Source organism: Temnothorax longispinosus, chromosome 3, assembly GCF_030848805.1.
Source record: "Temnothorax longispinosus isolate EJ_2023e chromosome 3, Tlon_JGU_v1, whole genome shotgun sequence".
NCBI lineage: Eukaryota > Metazoa > Arthropoda > Insecta > Hymenoptera > Formicidae > Temnothorax > Temnothorax longispinosus.
The window spans coordinates 2,997,426-3,019,141 of record NC_092360.1 but is presented as its reverse complement, the minus strand read 5'-3'; the positions used below and the strand labels follow the sequence as shown (position 1 = coordinate 3,019,141).

At 36.8% G+C, this 21,716-nt stretch overlaps 1 protein-coding gene across 1 annotated transcript in view; it reads right to left on the bottom strand.

The window, feature by feature from the left end:
* Positions 1-19,795, bottom strand: part of Rho-6 (rhomboid 6) — a 115,503-nt gene extending 95,708 nt beyond the window's left edge. The window contains exon 1 of the mRNA XM_071772850.1: positions 19,446-19,795. Within this exon, the coding sequence (XP_071628951.1) occupies positions 19,446-19,566 (121 nt within the window). The 5' untranslated portion in view covers positions 19,567-19,795. The remainder of the gene's footprint in view (positions 1-19,445) is intronic.
* Positions 19,796-21,716: the final 1,921 nt, after the last annotated feature.

Genomic DNA, 21,716 nt, shown 5'->3' with positions numbered 1-21,716 from the left:
GCTGAATTATGTTCCGAATGATCGCGATGCCATTAGGAAGAGAATTATCGAATAGGCGGTGGCGATAAAGACAAGAGGAAGACTTCTCTTGGTGTTTGGAGTCTGGTAACAGGGAGACCGGAATCGCGGGACGCGCAATGCTTCAAAGTACGCGCGGACACATATTGGAGAAAGCTCGAATATCGAAAAGAAGAGAACCGAAGAACGGGAACGCGAAGCTAGTCTGTCATCGCTTTAATGGTTTGTGAATCGAATGCTTATTCAGTTCATATTTTTATTCTCTTATCTTAATTTTCTTATTTCCTCCTCTTTGTGCTTCTTCCTTATTCTTTGTGTAATAATATGAAAAGACGCATTTTTCAGAAATTGTTCTAAAAATATCCCAAATCCATCTTTCCGTTTTAAAATACATATTTTTATATAACAGCATGACAAAAATTCAACACAGTACCTATGCATTTTTATATATAAATATTTGTGTATTGAAATGTGTATTTAAATGTATTTTTTTCTGTGTTAATATAAAATTATATCTATGTAACTAAAATTTTGTTTTAAATTCTATCGCGAATAAAATTGCCTAAAATTTAAGGAAGATACTGTATTTCCAGTGTTTTAATAAAATAAAAGAGACAATTATTACACTGTAGTTAATAGCCAATAGTTCGTATTTTTTTCTTCTTATCCTCTTTATATACTCGTTCATTTTCCTATTTCTTTCTCTTTCTTCCATACTTACGATTCTACTTTGGAAATTAACGAGATGGAGAGTCATAGTAACGATCGAGACGGTCATTGAAGATAAATTATGTTATCGTTAAGATGCCATTAAAAGAATAACGTACTGAATAACGATGTTCTAATAGATGATAGGATGAAGGATACTTATAAAGAACAGGAATGGGGGGCAGAAGAGGTCCTTTTATACACGCCAATCGATACGACGATATAGTTTATGATATAAACGCCGCGATGATAATTCGCAGACGGAAGGTTTGAATAACTTGTTCGATCCATTATTATATCTATTAACATCACGTTCACAATAAATATCATTAATTTTGACAATCAAGATATTATTATATTGCGCGCGCTATATAAATATTAATAATAATAAACACGATTGTATTATGATTCGGATTATACCAAGCATATGCAAATAAAAATATTACCTCAATAGATTATTACGGAAATGCGATGAATGTTTGTTGAGATCTGTTGATTTAAACGGTGGATCCACAATCATAAAATAATTTTAGATATAATACAATGAACTTTTTGTATAGGAATTGTGAAAGAATAGATTATATTCGACAAAAATTACAAACAAATGCACGTTCGGATCATGGACATAATATTATGGATAATACATGCAGCTCGTCGAAATATATATCTATAATATATAAAACTTTCATGTAAAACATATGAAAATACGTTAAAATTTTCCATTCAGAATCAGATATAACAAACATCATTTCTCTTTGCGGATTATTTTTTTTTCATAAAATTATTTATCCAAGATTATTTATTGTAATTCAAAAATTACCACTTCTATTCATTTAGTACATTTTAAAATTTCGGTATAATAAATAGAATTCTAGCGATTAACACTGTATAAAAATAAAAAAAAAAAATTTCGGCAATTGTTTTACTTATCTTTGAGTGAAAATATTTCAAATTCTCATAAATTAAAAATTTGGTTTGAAAATCTGGTATTTTAAATCTGCACAGTTATACAAAATGTCTCAAGAGTTCTATCGAAAAACATTATAACTAAAATGGATTCTGACTGCGGGATTCACGCGGGAAAGCTACGATCAATTTTATAAATGTATAAAGTTTAGCATCTCTTATAGGTACCTTTTCTCTTTCATTCTTTTTATATTTAATCACTAAAGCTACGAAATGTATAGGTTCCAAAAACTCTAAAATTTCTTGGCGCTCTAAAATTCTATCAATTATATTAATATTTAAAAAATAGCATATGTTAATTTCGCAAGAGTCGAATTACTATCAGCATTGTTAAACTGATCGTCTTTATACAAAGTAATAGCAATGTGATCTGAGCCAAACCAAAACTAATTAATTCAAAACCGCCATGTGCAAAGCCCTTGGTGTTCTCGATTATAAGTATAGCGTAATACTGCACCGAGGAATCGCGGTCGCGGTAACGTAACGGCCCAGGATCTATGTTTCCTCGCGGCAAAGAGCGGTACTCGTAAATACAACGGGAAACTCAATATCGCGTTACTATTAACGTCGACCGCTGAAAACGGATCCTTGAAACTACTTCTGCGATTACAGTCGTCGAGGGAGTCGATAACTCCTACGTGGCGCACGATAACTATAAGTGGAACAATATCTATTACTCGCCGCGCAGTTAACAGTTCGGGAACACTGCTTCATATGCTTAAGGATATTTAGCCCGGGACCCTTTACGGCCTCTTGATCAATCGCTTGAATTATCGCTCGCCGGACAACGCGTGCGAATCTCTCGCCCCCCCCCTCTCTCTCTCTCTCTCTCTCTCTCTCTCTCTCTCTCTCCCCTTCCTCTCCCCCTCTCTCTTTCTACCCGCATAATTAATATTAGGTGCTTTCCATTTACATCAAAACTCAGATAATTCTCACTTGTGACGTCGTTCTATCCTTTTTGGGAATTAATGAATAATAAAGACAGAATGACATCACAAGTGAGAATTATCTGAGTTTTGATGTAAATGGAAAGCAACTATTATCAACCCCTTTATACCTTTCGCTTGCTGCGGTGTAACTTGCATCCGACAGATTCAATTGCATTGCCAAAAGTATCGATAAGTTCCATAATTAAGTAAAACAAGAAATGGTCGTGGCTAATAATATTTTTTGTGTAAAGTTAGGTATGTACATTTTTTGCTTCGCAAATCACACGCCGTTATTATCGGTTTTGAAACGCAATCTGAAGCTAAAACTGAATTATGTGATTGTATTATTCTAGCTTCAGCTTCAGACTGCGTTTCAAGACCGCGATAGTAACGGCGCGTGGGTTTGCGAAGCGCACACTACATTTGGCACATTTTCTATTTGCTTGATTGTTATCATAACAGTCATGACTCACTTAACGTATGATAAAACAAGAGAACAATAAGATTATGTAAAGATAAAAATTCAAATTTGACGAGCTGCAATACATGCAGATTTGTTTTAAAATTATATGTAGAAATTTCTGCAAAAGAAAAAAGATATTAAATATTTCTTTCTTGGAAACATCCAATTACTCTCTGTACACTATTCCGCTATCTTTCCTAACTTTATATCAACATAAAATCACGACGATATCTTTTCAGCTTTTCTTATGAACTGCATGGGGGAAGTCTCTCGTTCCACTTACACAGCACATAATTTTCAGCTTATTTGAGTAGAGCGGTATAAAGCTAACCGTAAAAACGAGACTCTCGTTGCGAACGAAAGACCGGAAATTAATGTCCCTCTCCGCCGCGCTTCTTACACCGTCGAACAGTCTCGCGCGGATTCAAAGGAAGGCGATAGTTGATATGTTTTTACATTTCCGTCAAGTTATACTTAATGTACCTTAGATAATTACTTTCACATTAATGTTTTCATTACTTTAATAAGTAAACATAATTTAATACTTGATTGAGAGAAGATTTGAGTCGTTATATGCAAAAATAATGAAACATGTATTTATGGTAATTAGTCGGTAATAATAAATATATCTAATCAGATTTTTAATAGGCTGTCCGAGAGTCAATTAACTTAATTGATTAATTTTCTTTGACTTCAATCAGTTGCTACAATCACGTTTCATGAGTAATATAATGCAGGTTACGCTTTTTATATTCACGAGCTAAATTATGTAACGAGCGAATCCAAATCAACATTAAAAAGAGATATTTCTCTTTCCACTTTCCATCTAACGCGTTACCAAAAGTCACGACTATGCTTCCCATCTCTAATTCCATCTCCCCCCGGCTTAATCTTGTCTCCGCGCTCGTTTCGCTCTCGAACGCGGAATTTATCGACGCCATTGGTCACGACAAGCTCTTCGAAAGTTGCGCGACGTCAGTAGAAATTTATGTTTTGGAAACATTCGCTGCAGTCCAAATGACGAATAGTCTGACGATGCCGGTCGGTGACATGCAGAATGGCAACGATAAAGGCGAGGGGAGAGAGGAACGGAGAAACGCGGCACGACGATTTACTTAAAAGTTGGGACGATTAATTAATGCCGTGACAGGAGATTTCACCGTCTACCTCCCTCCCGTCACCCCTCCCCCTCTCGTTCTTCCTGGCTTTTCTGTTTAAACTCGGTCTTTGTTACTTGGCTCGAACTCTCGAGTCGGTACACCAGCGCGGTGCGCGGCGCGGCGGCTCGAAGAGATGAACGTTTAGGTTCCGTTCATTTACTTGCAAATTTTTGTGTCGTGCCGTCGAATACGAACGAGGCACGAAAGTTGCGCGGGACAGCTCGACATAGCGCATCCACTCGCGCGATGTGTCTGTTGGGTATGCGGGAACTTCATTCTGCTGCCAGATGCGACGACTTTTCGTTTAGCAACTTTTCTGGCACGCTTGTCTTACTTCCCGCATATCCCTTAATCGGCGTGCTCTCGCTCATTCTGATTACGTAATTTAAATTCTGACATCACCAAACTTCCATGACTATAACTGGCAAATTTATTAATAATAAAAACACAACGTTTCGGTCCAAATTCGGACCCTCTTCAGGTGAATAAAACTTTTAAAAAACCATTCGACAGCTGCAATTCATGACTCTGTACCCGCAAGTCAGAAACTGAAGACTAGGCAGAAAAAAATTTCGTTTTTACATTGCGATCGCTTAAATAACAAAAGAAATATAAAATTAGAATATCTAAGTGACTTACATGATTTGTGCGTTGTCAGTAAAATATGGTATAATAATGTCAGTGTTGGTAAAATATAGTATAAAAAATAATAAGATATAAAGTCAAAATAGTATAAAATTAAATATGTATATATACTCTATTTCGACTTTATATCTTATTATTTTTTACACTATATTTTACCAACACTGACATTATTATACCATATATTTTACTGCCAACGCACAAATCATGTAAGTTACTTAGATATTCTAATTTTATATTTCCTTTGTTATTTAAGCGATCGCAATGTAAAAACAAAATTTTTTTTCTGCCTAGTCTTCAGTTTCTGACTTGCGGGTACAGTGTCATGAATTGCCTGTCGAATGGTTTGTAAGAGTTTTATTCACCTGAAGAGGGTCCGAATTTGGACCGAAACGTTGTGTTTTTATTATTAATAAATTTGCCAGTTATAGTCATGGAAGTTTGATGATATTATTTTATATTCACTAGCGAAAAAAATTTTCCATTATTGTTAAATTATGACGTTTAAAGAGAAAGATATTGTACAAGAAAGAATAAAAGTAGATAGCTGTGATTTTCTATACACATTTTCAAAACAATATACAAATTTAAAATGATAATTAATATAATTAGCATGTTCACTACCACGATTAAATCGAAAAAATCTCCACACCACATTTTTATGTGTAGCGCTATATTCTTATTCAAGTACACTATGTGTGCTTACAATTATGCACACATAGAATGTATTAAAGAGGCCAACTAAGAGTGTTCTAAATAATAAATTACACATAGGTATGTGACATCAATCTCTCACGAGAGACCGGTGCATATCGCACATATGTTACGCGTGGTAGAGAATGTTAACGTTTATATCACTGAAATAAAAGAAAAAATTCAGAACGTAAGCGTAACATAATATGTTAAACATATGTAATCTTCATAAAATTAATAAGTTGTTTAATCTTAAATTAATAATAAAACTAAAACGTAATAGATATATTATATTTCTATCTATCTAACGAATATTAAAGACATAAAATTGTGATGGTGCACGTAATGATTTAAACGAAAATTTTATATAGTTCCAGTATTTCGCATGCAGCGATAACGCCGTAAAAACGCGAGCTCGAGAAATCACAGCCGCGATGGCGTTATGTTCCCGAGTAATAAATTATTTTTCCCCGGAAATCGGCCGGAGCAAAGCGCCATAAATATTGACAAACAACTACGATAAATATGACGAACCTGACTATTAACGTCGACGAACTTCGCGAGCGATTCGACCATGCCAACTTTGAGACCGGTAGGTATATCGCGAAATTCATCAAAGTATATAATTATTTCAGAACGGCGCGGACGCAACGATAATACGAATTGCTTTGTAAATTCCCTAATTCCAACTAACTCGGCCTACGGGGAATCGTAAAGGTAACGAGGCTTGTAATCATGCAGAAGTTAAATCGAGCAGACCTCTCGCCGGTCACCATCACGTATTAAAATCGGTCGGAAACTATTTGGAAAACAAATTCGCATGTTTCCATCTCGCGAATGAAATCAATTACGATGTTTTTTTTATATAATATAATAGATATGTTCCAAATTATTACATCCGTCATTTTATTTTTCAAAACGTAAATAACGATTTTCGTACATCGATATATAACAAAACATCGAAAGAGAAAAATTATCTATAGTAAAATACATCCAGCAAACATAAATACATTTGACGAATATTTTTCCCTCGTTTTCCCCTAATTGAATTATTTTATTTTGTTTTAAATCATTGGAAGAGAATTGATGTGACACGCGGTCAATGTAAAAGAATATATATTTAATAGAGAATCCGTACGTTGAAACGTATATATTGAAAACTTTTACAGTCTTCACCCGCGCGATTTCGAACTTGGGGAATATTGAATTGTTCTAACGTATTTTCTTGAACGTGAAAATTCACTCTATAGAAAAATTCGTATATCCCGATGTAGATCGTTGAAAGACAAGATTTCTGAGTTCCCTTTGCTTTGCGAAAACTTCCTTTCCTTTCCCTCATTTTTTGAGATAGGATCACGATATTGAATATAAAATGAATAGAAATTTTTCGCTTATACTAAACCATCTAAAAATATATTCCATATCTCCATATTTATTACAATACCGAAAATAATAATCCGATTTTTTTGTAAAATTATTAATAAATCCGTGTTCCTAAAGTATATTCTTCATTCGTCTCAATCCTTATTAATCTTATTCTTAATTTCTTTGTAAAATTGATATAAATCGTATTGAAGTAAAATCAAAACAGTCAGATTAAGACACTGTTTTACTGCAGATATAATAGTACGTAATATATAAATCATTTACATACTATATATTATTATATAATTAATAATAAATATGGGCAAACATACTTAGAAAGTTACATTCTTTTTTCCTCATATCAGCATTTCTGAAAATATCTTTATACTTTAATGAAGTCTTTTTTGCTCGTCGAAGTTAGATCGCCGCATTGTTTTCCCCAAATTGTCATCAGAAACTGATCTCGATGTTCTCACTTCGCGCATAAAAATACGCTGTATGAAGGATATGAAAATCAGAATCGCCATCGAAGGTACTTCGCCTGAAGACAAAGGCCCCACGAAGTTCGAGATCGCGGCGCAAGGAAAACTTTCCGTATCTTCAACTTCATAAACGTGAAAGTTATACCGAACCGAAAGTCTTTCACGAGCAAATCGCTTTTACGCAGTTTGCGAAAAGTCGTGTCGCACAAAGACGAAAGGATATAAACATAGATATCGATTATTGAAATCGACATACTTCTTACGAGACTTGATATCGATGGAATATAGCCATGTAAAAATGATCTTTATATTTCTTCACGGTAATTGACGTAAAATGTGCATTTTCGCTTATCTGTGGGTATCTAGAATTGCATTCGTAAATATTACAATATGCTTTCCTGCTAGATTATGATGTACCAAGATCTGTCGGAATGTTAAAAAAGTACGTCACATATTTTACACTAATTTCACAACCACGCGAAAAGACGTTACGCAAAATATTTCTTTTTTTTGCGTACCTATATACAAATATCTCTCTTGAGTATCTCATATTCTTTTTGCATTGAATAGGTATTTTGCTCAAGAACTTGCGGGAACAGAAAAAAATACTTCCCAATAGATTCTCTGCTGATAGAGTCACTGCAATTGACTGCCGCGATATCAGAGCGCAAGCGCGGTAACGTTGTTTTTCTCGCATTGCGGAAATTCCTACTTAAAATCGGTGTGAAAAGTTAAGTTATTGCAATTTAAGTCAATTGGCCGCAGAACGGTGGAAGATGACGTACGGGGAACCAAAAAGGGACAGCTCTAGAGCGTCTCTCGAGCGTGCGCTAGAAGGGCTTTTTCCGCGCTTCGAACTTCGCAAACATATCCGGTGCATCCGGCCGAGACAAAAACGGAAGCACTAAAGTACCTGCAACTGCGCGATGTTGCTAACTTCGGTGCATTCAGAAACTCCTTACCCTTATAGCAGTTTTTGCTCGTTACTAAAAGGTGAATAATTACCCGATTCTACGCGAGCGCAATTTCTAGCACCTTCCTATTATCCGCTAATGACGGTACGTCTAAACTCAATCGCATACTTCTATAGTCGACTAGACTCGCGTAGTATCACCTATATCATTTGATAACATTTGTCATTCAGGTTTTGTGTATTTACCAAGTTACGCACATATTAAATTCACCGTCACATACTAATTACCCAATATATCAATAATTCATTACGCTATATATTGATCTAACAATCTGAAAAAGTACTATTAATTTAATAGATATCATTAACATAATGGAGCTTTGTAATCAAAGTTATAAACGTTATCTATATATGAACGTAGAACAAGAAGATATAATATGTTACATAATATAATATAATATTCCATAAAAACTTCGTCTCAACAGTGATAATTTTCGTTATATGATAACGGAGAGTTACTCGGAAACTCGACGGGTTAACCATCATTCGCGAAAGGAGCGAGGAGAGGAACACCGAAATAAAGGAAGAGTGCTGAAGAGCAATTACGTTTCCCCGCGTTTCTTCGCACCCTCGCGAGCTACAGAATGTTTATTGCTATGATACAGCCGCACGGTAGCTAAGTTAGGTGAGATCGTCCCCTTTGCCACCTCCAGAGGTATCTTCTTGAGGTGGTATTTCTCGCTGCAGAGAGAATCTGCCGCCGCGTCGCAAGAAGCACGGGGTGACGGCGGGTAGTTGGAAAATTCCATCCGGAAGTAACATTCTACTGGCCTATCTGAGCTCGTCGAAATTCTAAATGGGGCATTCCATTTATTTAAACTGAATTTACGGCAAACCTTTGGGGTCCGCGAGGAGATACACTAATGCTGCGCGAGACAGTCTCTGTTTTATTTATCTGCAGATTTACACTTGTTTGTAGCGATTGAAAAGAAGCTGCACCTTTATTATGCAAAAAAGCATAAATTTTTGTTCGTGGGCGAGAAACTGATTGCCTAACCAAAAGATTTTTATATTCGTAATCCTAAAATAATGTGACATTTTTATACTTTTCTTTTGCGTTTCGTTTTCTCAGCTATCTTTGTATTCTCAAATATAACGACCGCGCAGCATATAAATGAGATCTGGTTAAAGATAATATCAATAAATTCCAACGGCGTAAAGTCAATCGAATTAAAATAAATTTTATCATTTGCAATGGTCCTATTTTGAAGCAAATTTAGTAGATTTAGATAAATTAAACAAAATATCGTTTAAAAATTCTAAAATAAGACCCACTATTTATTCGGACGAAAATGCGAGAGAAACTTTTTGAGATCGCATGGAGGCATTTACATCGGAAAAATATGGCTTGTCGCTGGTAAGATATTTAAGATAACCCCCGAACTTTATATCGTAACTTGAGTAGTCTTCGACTTTGTATCGCCGCAGTCGTTCGTGTTATTTATGAGATAAGCAAATCTTTATTTATGGCGTCAACTTTTTTTTCTATCGTTCCCGGTGCATTTTTCATATCTTCGATACTTATACGCGCCTGTCCTCAGGGAAATTCTCCATCGCCGAGAAGGATCTATACGAGGGCAGCCGGGCCTTTGCTGTAGCTTGATATGAAAGATGGCATCCTGATGACGTCTATCTGCGCGCTGTGGTCGAAAGTTTCAAGTAACGCTTTACATTTATTCCATGGCGATTTCGTCCGGTTCCTTTGGCATCACCGATATCAAAAAGCGACGGGAGAAGCTTGTCGTGGATAGGCGGCCGAAGCTTACCAACAAACTTTATATTGTGTCCCGCGAACAAAGTTTGCTCGTGGCAAACTACATCGCGTCTTATTTATGAATAAATCTTTATTTATGCGCTGGATCACGCGGCGGTATAATGCTGCCATAGTCCTCGCATTTATCGTTGTCTTGTATTTACGTCACGTCCCAGATTAAAATAAATTGTTTAACAAAACAAATAAAGTATGCCATTGCACCCCAAACTTATTTGTAACAATGTCTTAATACGTTTCACACAATGAAACGTTAACAGTTCTTTCACGGCTTCAAATGCGGGAAAATTACAAAATCAAATAGTTATAAACTTAAAATTAATATCTAATATTTAATATATAATATATAATACATTTTCATATTTTTAATAAATCTGTATTAAGAATATTCGTTATTTATTTTATGATAATTAAGGATCTATATACTTTATAATTACTTTATACACATTTTATAAGTAATTATTCAGCATAATCAAAGTACCTTTTCGAGAATATCACAATTTTTATGGTCACGAAGAAAGAAAATTGACATACATAAAGAGTAACACAATTTTTACGAACCGGCCACAAGTGGTTTGCGAGTATGCATGATTTTACCGTTAAACGAAACTTTATTTTCCCTACGCTATTTTCCGAGGCCTCTATAAGGACAGGCGAACCCTCGAAAATTATGCTATCCCCGTCGTCATTCAGCATGATCTCATTTTCTCAGCGAATAGGAAACGCGCGAGGGTTTCTATACGAGGGAGAATGTGTGACCTTCTTCAAACAGTCAGAAAGTACGAAGAAAGAACACAGACTGAATTCTCCAAAAAGCAAGATCTGTGAAAGCGAAAAAGAACAGAACTGCACTTCTTACGGAAAAGAAAGTACGAAGGAAGAAAGGACAATAAGGAAAAATTATGTTTGCTGCGATAATCTCGTTTCGTATACATAAGATGCAGTGTGAAAAAGAGGACGGAAAGTGAAAGTAACTGCATGTTCTTCGGATCCTCTCGTGTTCCTTGCGAGGGATTATATTCCTTCTTATGAAAAAAACATCCCTAGAGCCTCGAAATTTGATTATTTATTCAAATCCTTGTAGAATCATGTTAAGTAATTTTTTCGGTATATTCTACCGATATTTCCTTGGACTTCGTAAATATATAAACAATTTTCTACCTTTTATAACAAATCCACACATTTAAATTAATCTCATTAATGCTTTTTATTATTATAATATTTTTATTATTTTATCGATAGTTCAAATTTTCTATAATACGCTCTAATATGCTAAATACCTATAGTTTACAATATGCGTTTAAAAAGTGAAGAAAAAGAGAGAGGAAAAAAGAGAAAAAGAGAAATTCGCAAATTCAATATTCCATGGAAGATCACGTAAAAGTATGACCGCGATCTGATTATGAAGAAAACGAATATCGTGAACTTCTTTCTTTAGTTTCTTTTGACTTTAGAAAACTTTTTATTTAATTTATTTACCTCTCAAGACTGGCGCGCCAGCAATGCAATAAAAAGCAACAGATAATAAATAATAATAATAATAATATTCGAAAAATCTGGTGCAAAAACAAAGAAAAAACTAAGTAAAAATAAGTAAAAAAAAGGGAATGCTATAGTTAAACTACTGTGTATATAAGATCATCATGCAAACGGTTTTTTTATTGAACTGCACAGGGTAACTGAAAATCACATGTCAGGGGGTATTGCGAAATTGCCTTTACACCGGATGGTGCAAAGCGGTGAATGAAAACGTTAAAAGCGGTACGATGCAATAAAAAGCGCACGAGACAATAGACCGGGTGGAGTGTGTTTTTTTCTTATCAATACCAGGTACGGCGCGGGCGGCGGCGGCCGTGGCATGGTGCAGCGCGAAATTGCTCGAACTTTTTTAGACTTTTCTGCGAGTGCACAATGAGCAGAGGGCAGCTCGGGGAATAGGCGATTCGCGTGAATACTAAATTTTAAAAGTAAGCCAAGACGAGAGAAATTTATGGTGCGCGCGAGTGTAAGTTTACAATTACACGGAAGAACGAGGAGGGGATAGGAGGTAGAGGAAAGGGGAGCAGAGAAGGGGGGAGAGAGAGAGAGAAAGAGAGGATAGCAGTACAACCCACCGTGTCTTAATCCCCTTTTTATCTCTGCACCTTTTACCCGGAGTATCTATGGCCCTTGGAGAGGGCAACGCGGAATCTCGAAGATCCTCCACCCCCGTGAGGGATAACGTACAACGATCGTATATATAGATACTAGAATTAGGGATTAGATTAAGCAATGTGACTTTCTTCGAACGCGATTTGTTGACGAAATAACTTACACTACATCGACAGATTTCGCTATCAAACATACGGTGCACTAATTATCATTTTTTGTGAAGGTTTAAACGTACTAACATGATAATCAACATTTAAATCAATGCTAATATGAGTAATTTGATAATAAGCTTAAAATTAAAGAGTTTTAACATAAGCGACTTAGAAAATATTTTACAGATAAATCATCGAAAGAAATAAAACAAGAATCATTAACAATAATTAAATAATAATTATTTCCAACAAGGGTAAATATTTTTAATTCTGTAATAAAAGTTGTAAATAAAATAAAACAATTTAGTATAAATAATTATAAAAAAGCTATAAAACTTTTATAATTTTTTCTCACATATTCTAGTTATAAATATAATTATATACAGTATATGTTATCTATTGCAAGTTTTTAAATATCGTAGGAATAAAAAAAGCTGTGAGTATGTGAGCTGTGAGCCAATGACAGCTGTAAGTAACGATGGACCGAGTGATGGACCACTAGCTATGGCAGTCCTTATGTCATTTAGCCATCGCACACTACCTACTTCCAGCGTACTACAAGTTAGTTTATACATATCGTCATTTGGCAACATCTGCGCGGACGGGCGTGTCGAGCTACAAATTCACTCAACGCACACGCATACTTCAAATTAGTGTTCTACCCTAGTATAATCTAGACAACAAAATTAGTATTTAAATTACCATTCCACTATGTAAAATTACCATTTGAATTAGCTCGGCTCGAACAGGCCTATAGACCTAGAAGCAACCACTTATAAACAACGAAAAAATAACTAATGAAGAAGTGCCTGAATAAGTCTTTCGCACAGGTCGCGAATAGTCGCGAAAACATCGTGCAATCGTACTAATATGAATAAGATAAACAAAATACTTTGACAACTGAATTCTCTTCTATGACGAGTCGCAAAAATCTTCACAATGTTCGCACGTTCATCAACAACGGAGTTATCGTATGTGATTATCGGAAAAACTTCTTCTGAGATATTTAAAACGTATTTTCTGTCGACCGAAGGCGGGAAAGCGGCTGATAAAAGCCGGAATTAATGTGAAATGGAAAACTTGAAGGTACTTTAATTATGTTTCCCGGGTTTAAGCCAGCCCTTCGTGGTTACGTGCCGCGAAATCCCTCTGTCTTAAGGGGATTCTTATGAAACCTCTACAGTACTGACGACTAATTGTTGAGAAAGGCAAGTCAGGATCACGATTCGTCGCAGAAGATAAAGACTTATAATTCCATAAGCGTCTTTCTCTTTTTCCATCACAAAGCTTTCTGCACGAGTTAAAATTGATCAGCTAACGACGAATAGTAAAAATTATATAAATAAAAAATTAACCCGTAAATTATTTGATAAATTAATTCTTATATTACTTCCTATCTATTTTTTCCTATCTAATTGTATAATATCTAATATCTATAATAATCTAATATAATCTAATAATACATTTCTATCTAATATCTGAATTAAGAGTAATTTAAGAAAATAGTAGAATAACATAACTTCTTCATTAATACACAATACACGATAATAATTAAAATGTTACATTACTTTAATAATATAACTTTATATAACTTTCATGTACAAAATTTTTCTTCTAATTAAGAAGTTTAAAAAAAATTGGTCCACTAGCTGTTTTCTGTTTTCTATCTTTTCTCGAATAATTCTATTAATAACCATTCATTAATTGGTTTGCCGCAAATACGATGCCTCTCAAATCTGTTCGTTAAATATCTGGCCCGGATATTTCCAATTTGCATTACAGACGTACAAATTTTACCGCTGGTAAAATGGCATGATCTCGAAAAACATCCGTGATTATCGTAATCCATTTGCATACGCTTAAAACGCTCTCATGGCGAATCCGCGCAGAATAATATTATCAACAAGCTAAAAGCCTGAAATCAAGCTTTCGAATCAGAGTGGCCGAAACGAATTTTCCCGAACTAACCAACTCGTATCGGTTTATTAAAGCGCCGTAGGACATTTTCACGTGCTGATTACACATCAATAGGGTTATTCACGACCTCCGTTTCCTTTTTTTTCCGCGGGACGTGTACGGGTTACCATTGGCGGAAAATTGGCTCGACGCCAGATCGGGCTTAAAGCTTTTCTACCGTTCCACTGCAAATAATACGCTAGAAGCTCATGTCGAATCGTCGGCCGGATATACTTTTAAATTCGTTACACAAACCGTTAAAGAATATTTGCGATCATATATTTCTTTCGAATCACGAGTATATCGTGACGTGTACGATCGATACAAATAAGGGAAGACGATCGCGGTACTCGGATAGAACGAATAATTGAATTTCCACATGAATGCTTCGTTTCACAAAGCTACGTATTATCTCGAAATATTAAGATCTTTGAATTCTTTATATATTTAAAGAGAGATATATATCTCTCTAGCATAATATAATTTACTAATCATAAGTACAGTGTATTTATGACAAGTAATAGATAAAATTAATTCATTATATACACAATATTACATGTATATATGTATACCGCAATTGTATATCTAAGTTCCCGTTTTCCTCAAATATTACCAAAACCGTGTATTAACATTATTTCCGAGAAACAAGCGCAGGTACTTGTAGAGAGCTCTTCACTACTTACATTATGTTCTCCTACATTAAAGCAATATTCCCCATATAGCCAAATATAGCTACAATTTCGCATTGCGATGCAATTGTTCACATTCGAGTACAAAGAGACTATGTCATTCCCATGAAATTTGGTTGAATGAATAGCTGGATAGCGTGAATACAAGGAAGGTCGACCAATGCAACGCACGTTTTAAATATTTGCCCGGTGAGCTCTCTTTATCTCTCTATGTCTATATCTCTCTCTGCTTATAAAAAAAAATCCCTATCAGTCAAATCGATAAGCCCATCGTCGATTTCACGGCAAGCCGCGGCCCGCGAGTGAAAACGCGGTCGATTAGTCAGACGATCCAGCTTCGATCATCGGAGTTCGGACAAATGACAAATCCGACGCGATGTCAAGGGCGGGCGCGATAAAAACCGGTTGTTTTTCGAGACAAATTGCGCTTTTGCGCCACCCGAGAGGTTCTTTTTCCATCCCTCTTGTCAACGCGACCGGGACAAGAACAAGAGGCGAAAAAAGGCCGAGCACGGGGCAGAGGTAGGCGGAAAAGGCGTTAAGAACTACAGGCGGAACCGTTACGCTTCGTCCCTTTGACCTTCGAGCAAAACAAGAATAGTGTGCGCACCGACTTTCCTTCCACTTAGACTCCGCTGGCGACTGAAAGAAGATCGTCCTTTTGTTTCATTAATCTAAGCAAAGTAGTCGCTGCGGAACTGCGGAAGGCGGCCGAAGTGACTGCGCGAATCAATACGCGAACGTAGTTTACATATGTAATCGACGAAGAGATGGCGGTATCGAAAAACGAAGATTTAAAAGCGAAAATAGATTCCTTTTGCAACATAAAATTCAATTCTCGAAAATTCCATCCGGAAGTATAAACTCAGCTTTGAAACGCAGGATATTTATATTAATATTTATTTAGCTGTTGGAATGCGCAATTTATATTTTCCATTTTGCGTTATATCCTAAATCATATACCGTACGTATAAAATCCACGATATATGTCAACACACATTTTTAATTTAAAAAACTTTTGTGGTTATTTTCAATTTAAATTGATTTTAATTAACACTAATTTTTTTTTAGTATTCTCCAATATTTTTAATTTCCATTAACTTCTATTCAATGTTTTTTAATGTCGATTGACAATCGCCTTTGCCACAATGTTTCTGCGTTTCGAAATAATTATTTGCTCCGTAATACATCATTTAAATTCTTACTCTCTTGCAGTTGCCGAAAGATAATGGGAACGCTGGGGGCTCTTAGTTATCCCACACGCGTGCTTACGAGTTAAGATCAAGCGATGCAAAGTCATAAATTAATATCACGGAAGCACCTTGCGCAACTACACAAGACTACACGTAATTCCGTGACTTATGCGAAGAGAATGCATATAGCGGAATCGTGCAACAAATGTGCAAACATGCAAATACCGATATCACTTTACTCGGTCTTTATGACCTGGAATGGAAAGCAGAAGCAGCTTGGTGAAAACGAGATATTAGGACGCGGCAGTTTTTGCCGCTGTAAACCTTGAAATTCAAGAATATACAGTCTTCTTCCAAACACTTTCTTTCTATTTCAAATGCACGCAACAATTTAAGGGAATTTTAACATTTTTCTCATTTGAATTAAAATTAACTTAATTTCAAATTTGATTTAATTCGATTCTTGTTCCAATTCTTTCTCTCTTTTGATTCTAATTAACCATCTGTTTAAGACAGATTTCTAGCCCGTAACGAAATAATTTGTATATAAGATCGTTTACATATCATACTTTGCTCGTTATCCATACATAATTAACTAAAAAGAAAAATCTTTGAATTGAAGACACTTATCGAGGTCGTCGATCAAAAGAAGTCAGCCTCACGTCTCTCTCTCTCATCGCGCTTAACTTCAATAAAACTCAAAGCAAACTCGGACTTTGGAGCACGCTCGCAACGCGAAGCCCTAAGCTATAGTTCACCTCGTTTATGCGGAAGTCCGGCACCGGCTCGAAGCGATGAAGTTCCCACGCCGCGGCTTGAAATCGAACCCGACCGCTATATCGAAAATAATCTCCGACCTTGCCGAGTGTGCGATCGCCATCACATTCCCGCTATCTTACGCGTTAAACTTTTGCAACCGCTAACACAACTTTCTCATCGGTCTGTCCATTTATCGACTTTGCAAATCGGACGATAGAAAATATCGTCCGGCAGACCATTCGCTTTTTATTTTTAGAACAATTTCCAGGTATTGGATCACGAGTTATTCATAGATCTGCACAGACATGACTTGATTTTTTTTCTAGAGCATTTTCACTTAAGATAGAAATGTGAGATCTAGAATGTCATGGGGCGAGAAATTGGATGGTATTATTTGTAACAATTAATTAAATAAACAACGACACATTGAGAAAGAGCTGCTCGTGATTTTATAAGTCTATTTTCGGTGTTTAATATATACGGAGTAAATACTTACAATTATAGATTAGCACACATAAATAACTGCAAATGTTCTTTCAAAACAAAGTTTCGTATATAAGTTTTACAACAACCGACTTCCTTCGTTCTACTTCTACACGTATAAAATATACGTATAGTCGGTAATACGTGCGTTACGTCATCATGTTTGTGGCAATGAAACGTCACGTTTGTAACGAAGTTTCGTGTACGGCCGGGCATGGTCACGTGATCACGCACAAAAGCTGTAATATTACATTTATGTAAACCCTTTCTATTTAAAAAGAAAAAAATCATAATTATGTATATTTCAGAAATTTCTTCTCCCATTTCTGTTTCCACGACTCTTTCCCACGACTCTATTCCACGTCTCTATCGAGTTTGCTACAGCCTATTTATCGAGAACAATGACATTAACTGCTAACACCTGTACTTTACAAACTATTCAACGTACAAATAATGTTTTATTTAAAGACCTTTCGCAATCGACGTAAATTTATGTTATAGAAACTACTCTTAATAAGTTGACTGTAAATGTTACGGAACCTTTCATTGACGTTAAAAAATAATTAATAAATTCAACACTGCGCTATGTTGGTAAATAAATAAAAGTAAACGTCGAAAAGTTATGTTTCAGCACAATGTTATGGCGCGTAAAAGAACTTATAAAATGCTGGGTACTACATGCGAGGTCATTATTTAGACGAGGTTCGTTATTAAATCGTTATTAAACCAATTCCGCAATCAGCAACGCAAGTGGCGACGTTTCTAACACGTAGAACAATTTCTAGATATGCTACGAATGTTTGTTAAAATAATTTCACTGAGAGACGCAACGCGACAAACACCTAAAATTCCGGGAAACGGTGCGTTCGGTAAGTAGTACGGCATGTCTGACCTTTATTTGACTATATCTACTTGGCCGGAGTGAAAATTACCTCCGAGTCTCTTCTCCGTTTATGCGCAAACATTATAATTGCATATATTCATTATATAAATTATGCGAACTGTGTTTGCCTGAATCGTGTAAATTATTTTAAAGAATTACATATAATACGAGTATATTATATAATTAAAGAAATTTATTGTATATATGTATAATTGCCTGTTTTCAGATGAATAACTTTTAACGATTACGCTTTCTCCCATTTGCAAAATGACACCTTTGCTCAAGGAGATTGTCCAATTTATAATTTTTTCTTTAATATTACGCAGCGCTGCGATAGCATATCAAAGTTACTTTTGTGTGTACTACACTATCATTTACCATTGACCGATTATTTTGACACACTTGTATTTGTTGCGGACACCGGACAGTAACGTGTATAAGCATCCGGACAGAGTGCAGTTTCGACCGTCATCCGCAGCGGTGGTCTGTCGACGCACTCCAATTTGACGGTTACTCCGTTTTTCGAGCCCGAATTAGAGGAAAGCGGCGCGGCGCGGCGCGTCTATTTCTCGCCAAGGACGAAGTCGTCGACCCCGATTACGAATTTATCATCTTCCGGCGTAAAGCCGGACAAGCCCCCTCCCCTCCCCCCCACCCCGAAAGCCGACGTGTCTCGCCGAGAACGAGACACGTCGAAACGGATGTTAAACACATCTGTTAACGTTACTGTACTTACATGTTAACTCACGCGAGAGCGAAACTCGTGCGCGCGTCAAAGAATCGTGCGTGTGTCCCCACGTAGACGCCGCGATACTCGAAACGCGGACGAAAAGCGTATTCGATATCGCCAGCGTGGAATTCTCGGAGTCTCTCGACAGGCCACTCGCGGATGTCGGCCAACCTGTCCGGTAACGCGCGGGGCCGGCCGACGTCAACCCTTCCCATCTTTTTTCCCCTATTTTTCTTTTTATTTTTTTATTATTATTTTTTTTTTTTAGAATAGCCTCACCTGCTGCGAAGTCGATCGAATCACTCCATGATGTCACTGTCAACGGCCGACTTCGGCTGCCTCGGGAGAGCGTCCGCTCCGGGAGTCCGGACGGCCCTGAATACAAGACACAAAACACCATCAACACGTACGCTCGGGGGAGCGCGCGGGGATGTAATTCGCGACGCGATCCGGAAAACGACACACGGCGAGAGGAGAGAGAGAGAGAGAGAGAGAAAAAAAAATTTAAAGCGAGGGGAGCGCGACGAAGAGACAGAGAGGGGGGAAGAAGAGAGACAGAGAGCGAGCGACACGAACGTTACACGTCCGGTTTCGCGTCCGCGCGTGCACTGACTTCTGCTCTGTCTGTTCAGGCGCGCCAGAGCCCGCAGTCCATCCACCTTGGGCCACTGTAGACTCGTCGCTAGGTTGCCATGGCGACCGGTCAACAGCACGCGCGCAGCGCAGTCGGCGCGAGCGAGACGCCGTCACGCGGTTGTCGATGGGGGGTCGGCGGGGCGAGAGCCGCGGCGGCGGGAGGCAGCGGGAGGGGGTGGGGAGGGGACGAGACAGGGGAGAAATTTCCACGTTTTGTGGAAAATTCCTTTGAACAAGTGGAAATAATGAAATCACGCGTCGCGCGACATCATTCGCCGCAAGAAAATACATATTATACATTTGAAATCTCCCCTTTGCTCTTTTCCCCCCCCCTCTCTTTCTCACCCCCTCTCCCTCCCCGCATCGTGAAAATATGCAACGAGATATATTAAAATATATAGTTAATGCGGCTAATAATATCGGGGGAAATTAAAATCAGAACGATAGAATGCTGCTGCTGTTGAACGTGTAGCATAATAAAATATATCAACGCGTGTAATTGGTTGAAATTATTAAAAGCATAAAGACCACTTTAATGATTTATAATTCATATCAGATTTTAAGGGATGAAATTCTATTCTAGTATTATACATGCATGTGTGTTTTTAATTCTTCACACGTTTTTTCGGTATTGCATAACTCATAACATACATCAGAATTAAATTTAGAAATTTATCGTGAATTCTGATTTGTGACGAATTATAGATCTGAAATAGATTTAAAACGTTTCGTAATTGGAAGAAATTAAGAGTTAACTACTTGACAAGAGTTAATACTTGACAAGAGAAAAATAAGACTTGGCAAACTTGTGACTATACATATAACTGTTTCTTTCACAGTTTAAAATAATATGCATTAAGCAATTAAAAAAAAGCATGAACACAGACATGTAACGATTTATGTATAATTGTAAATTGAATATTTTCGTGTGTTTCCCGGATACGTGTGTGTGTATCGCAATAATCAGCCATTACCTATTTTATTATTCTCGTCGCGATCGAATTTGCAATTCATTTTTTAGATCGCATTTGCGTCTCCATTTTCCGCACGTTTCAATCGGCACAAAGTAGGAAAGTATGGAAAATCAATAATACGGTTTAATAACTTTCTCATGCACCGCGCGGAAAAAAAATTCGGGCATTTCGGGCATATACGTTTCACTGGTATACGTATATAGGTATCCGGAGAATTAATAACGACCGCATGTTGAAAAGAACCGTCGAATTTCGGCGCGATAGCCGAGGCCATCAAATAAGCTGATGCTGCAGAAACGTATTCGCGAATATGTAAGCTTTCTATCAGCGCGACAGATTTTCTGTGATCAGCACGACGGATCGTCATCATTTCGATCTTTTCTCGCATATACTTTGCATATTTGTTTCACGCATGCAAATGACAGATAAATTATTTGACAAAATTAACGGAATAATTTAAATGTTCAAAGTAAATCATAGAAGATAAAATAATTATATCTTCAACGATCGTAGACTTGAAATAAAAGCGCAGCTGAATGCCAAAAGATAAAGACCAACAGTTAACGATCGAAAAATAAAAAACGCAAACACTCCAATGTGCAAGGAATATTTATTATTTACCTCAAAACCCCATATTTCCGCGTAACTTAGCTCCGCTTTTATACCGATTCAATTATCCGTAATTTCCCCCAACTTCCTAATTTATTAATTAAAGAATTTGCATGTTGAAGAAAATCTCTCGCGACTGAATAAAACGCGTAGATAAGACGGCAAACAAGAAAGATGGACGGCAAGAAAGAAAGGAGGAGAAATAAAGAACGAGGCAGGGGATTCCGGGCTGGATTATGCGCATCGTGGAAATTAATAAGAGGCACGATGTAAACGTGCACGGTTGAAATGCGCCCTCCACGAAGAAAGGATCGTTAATGCCGGGCTTGTT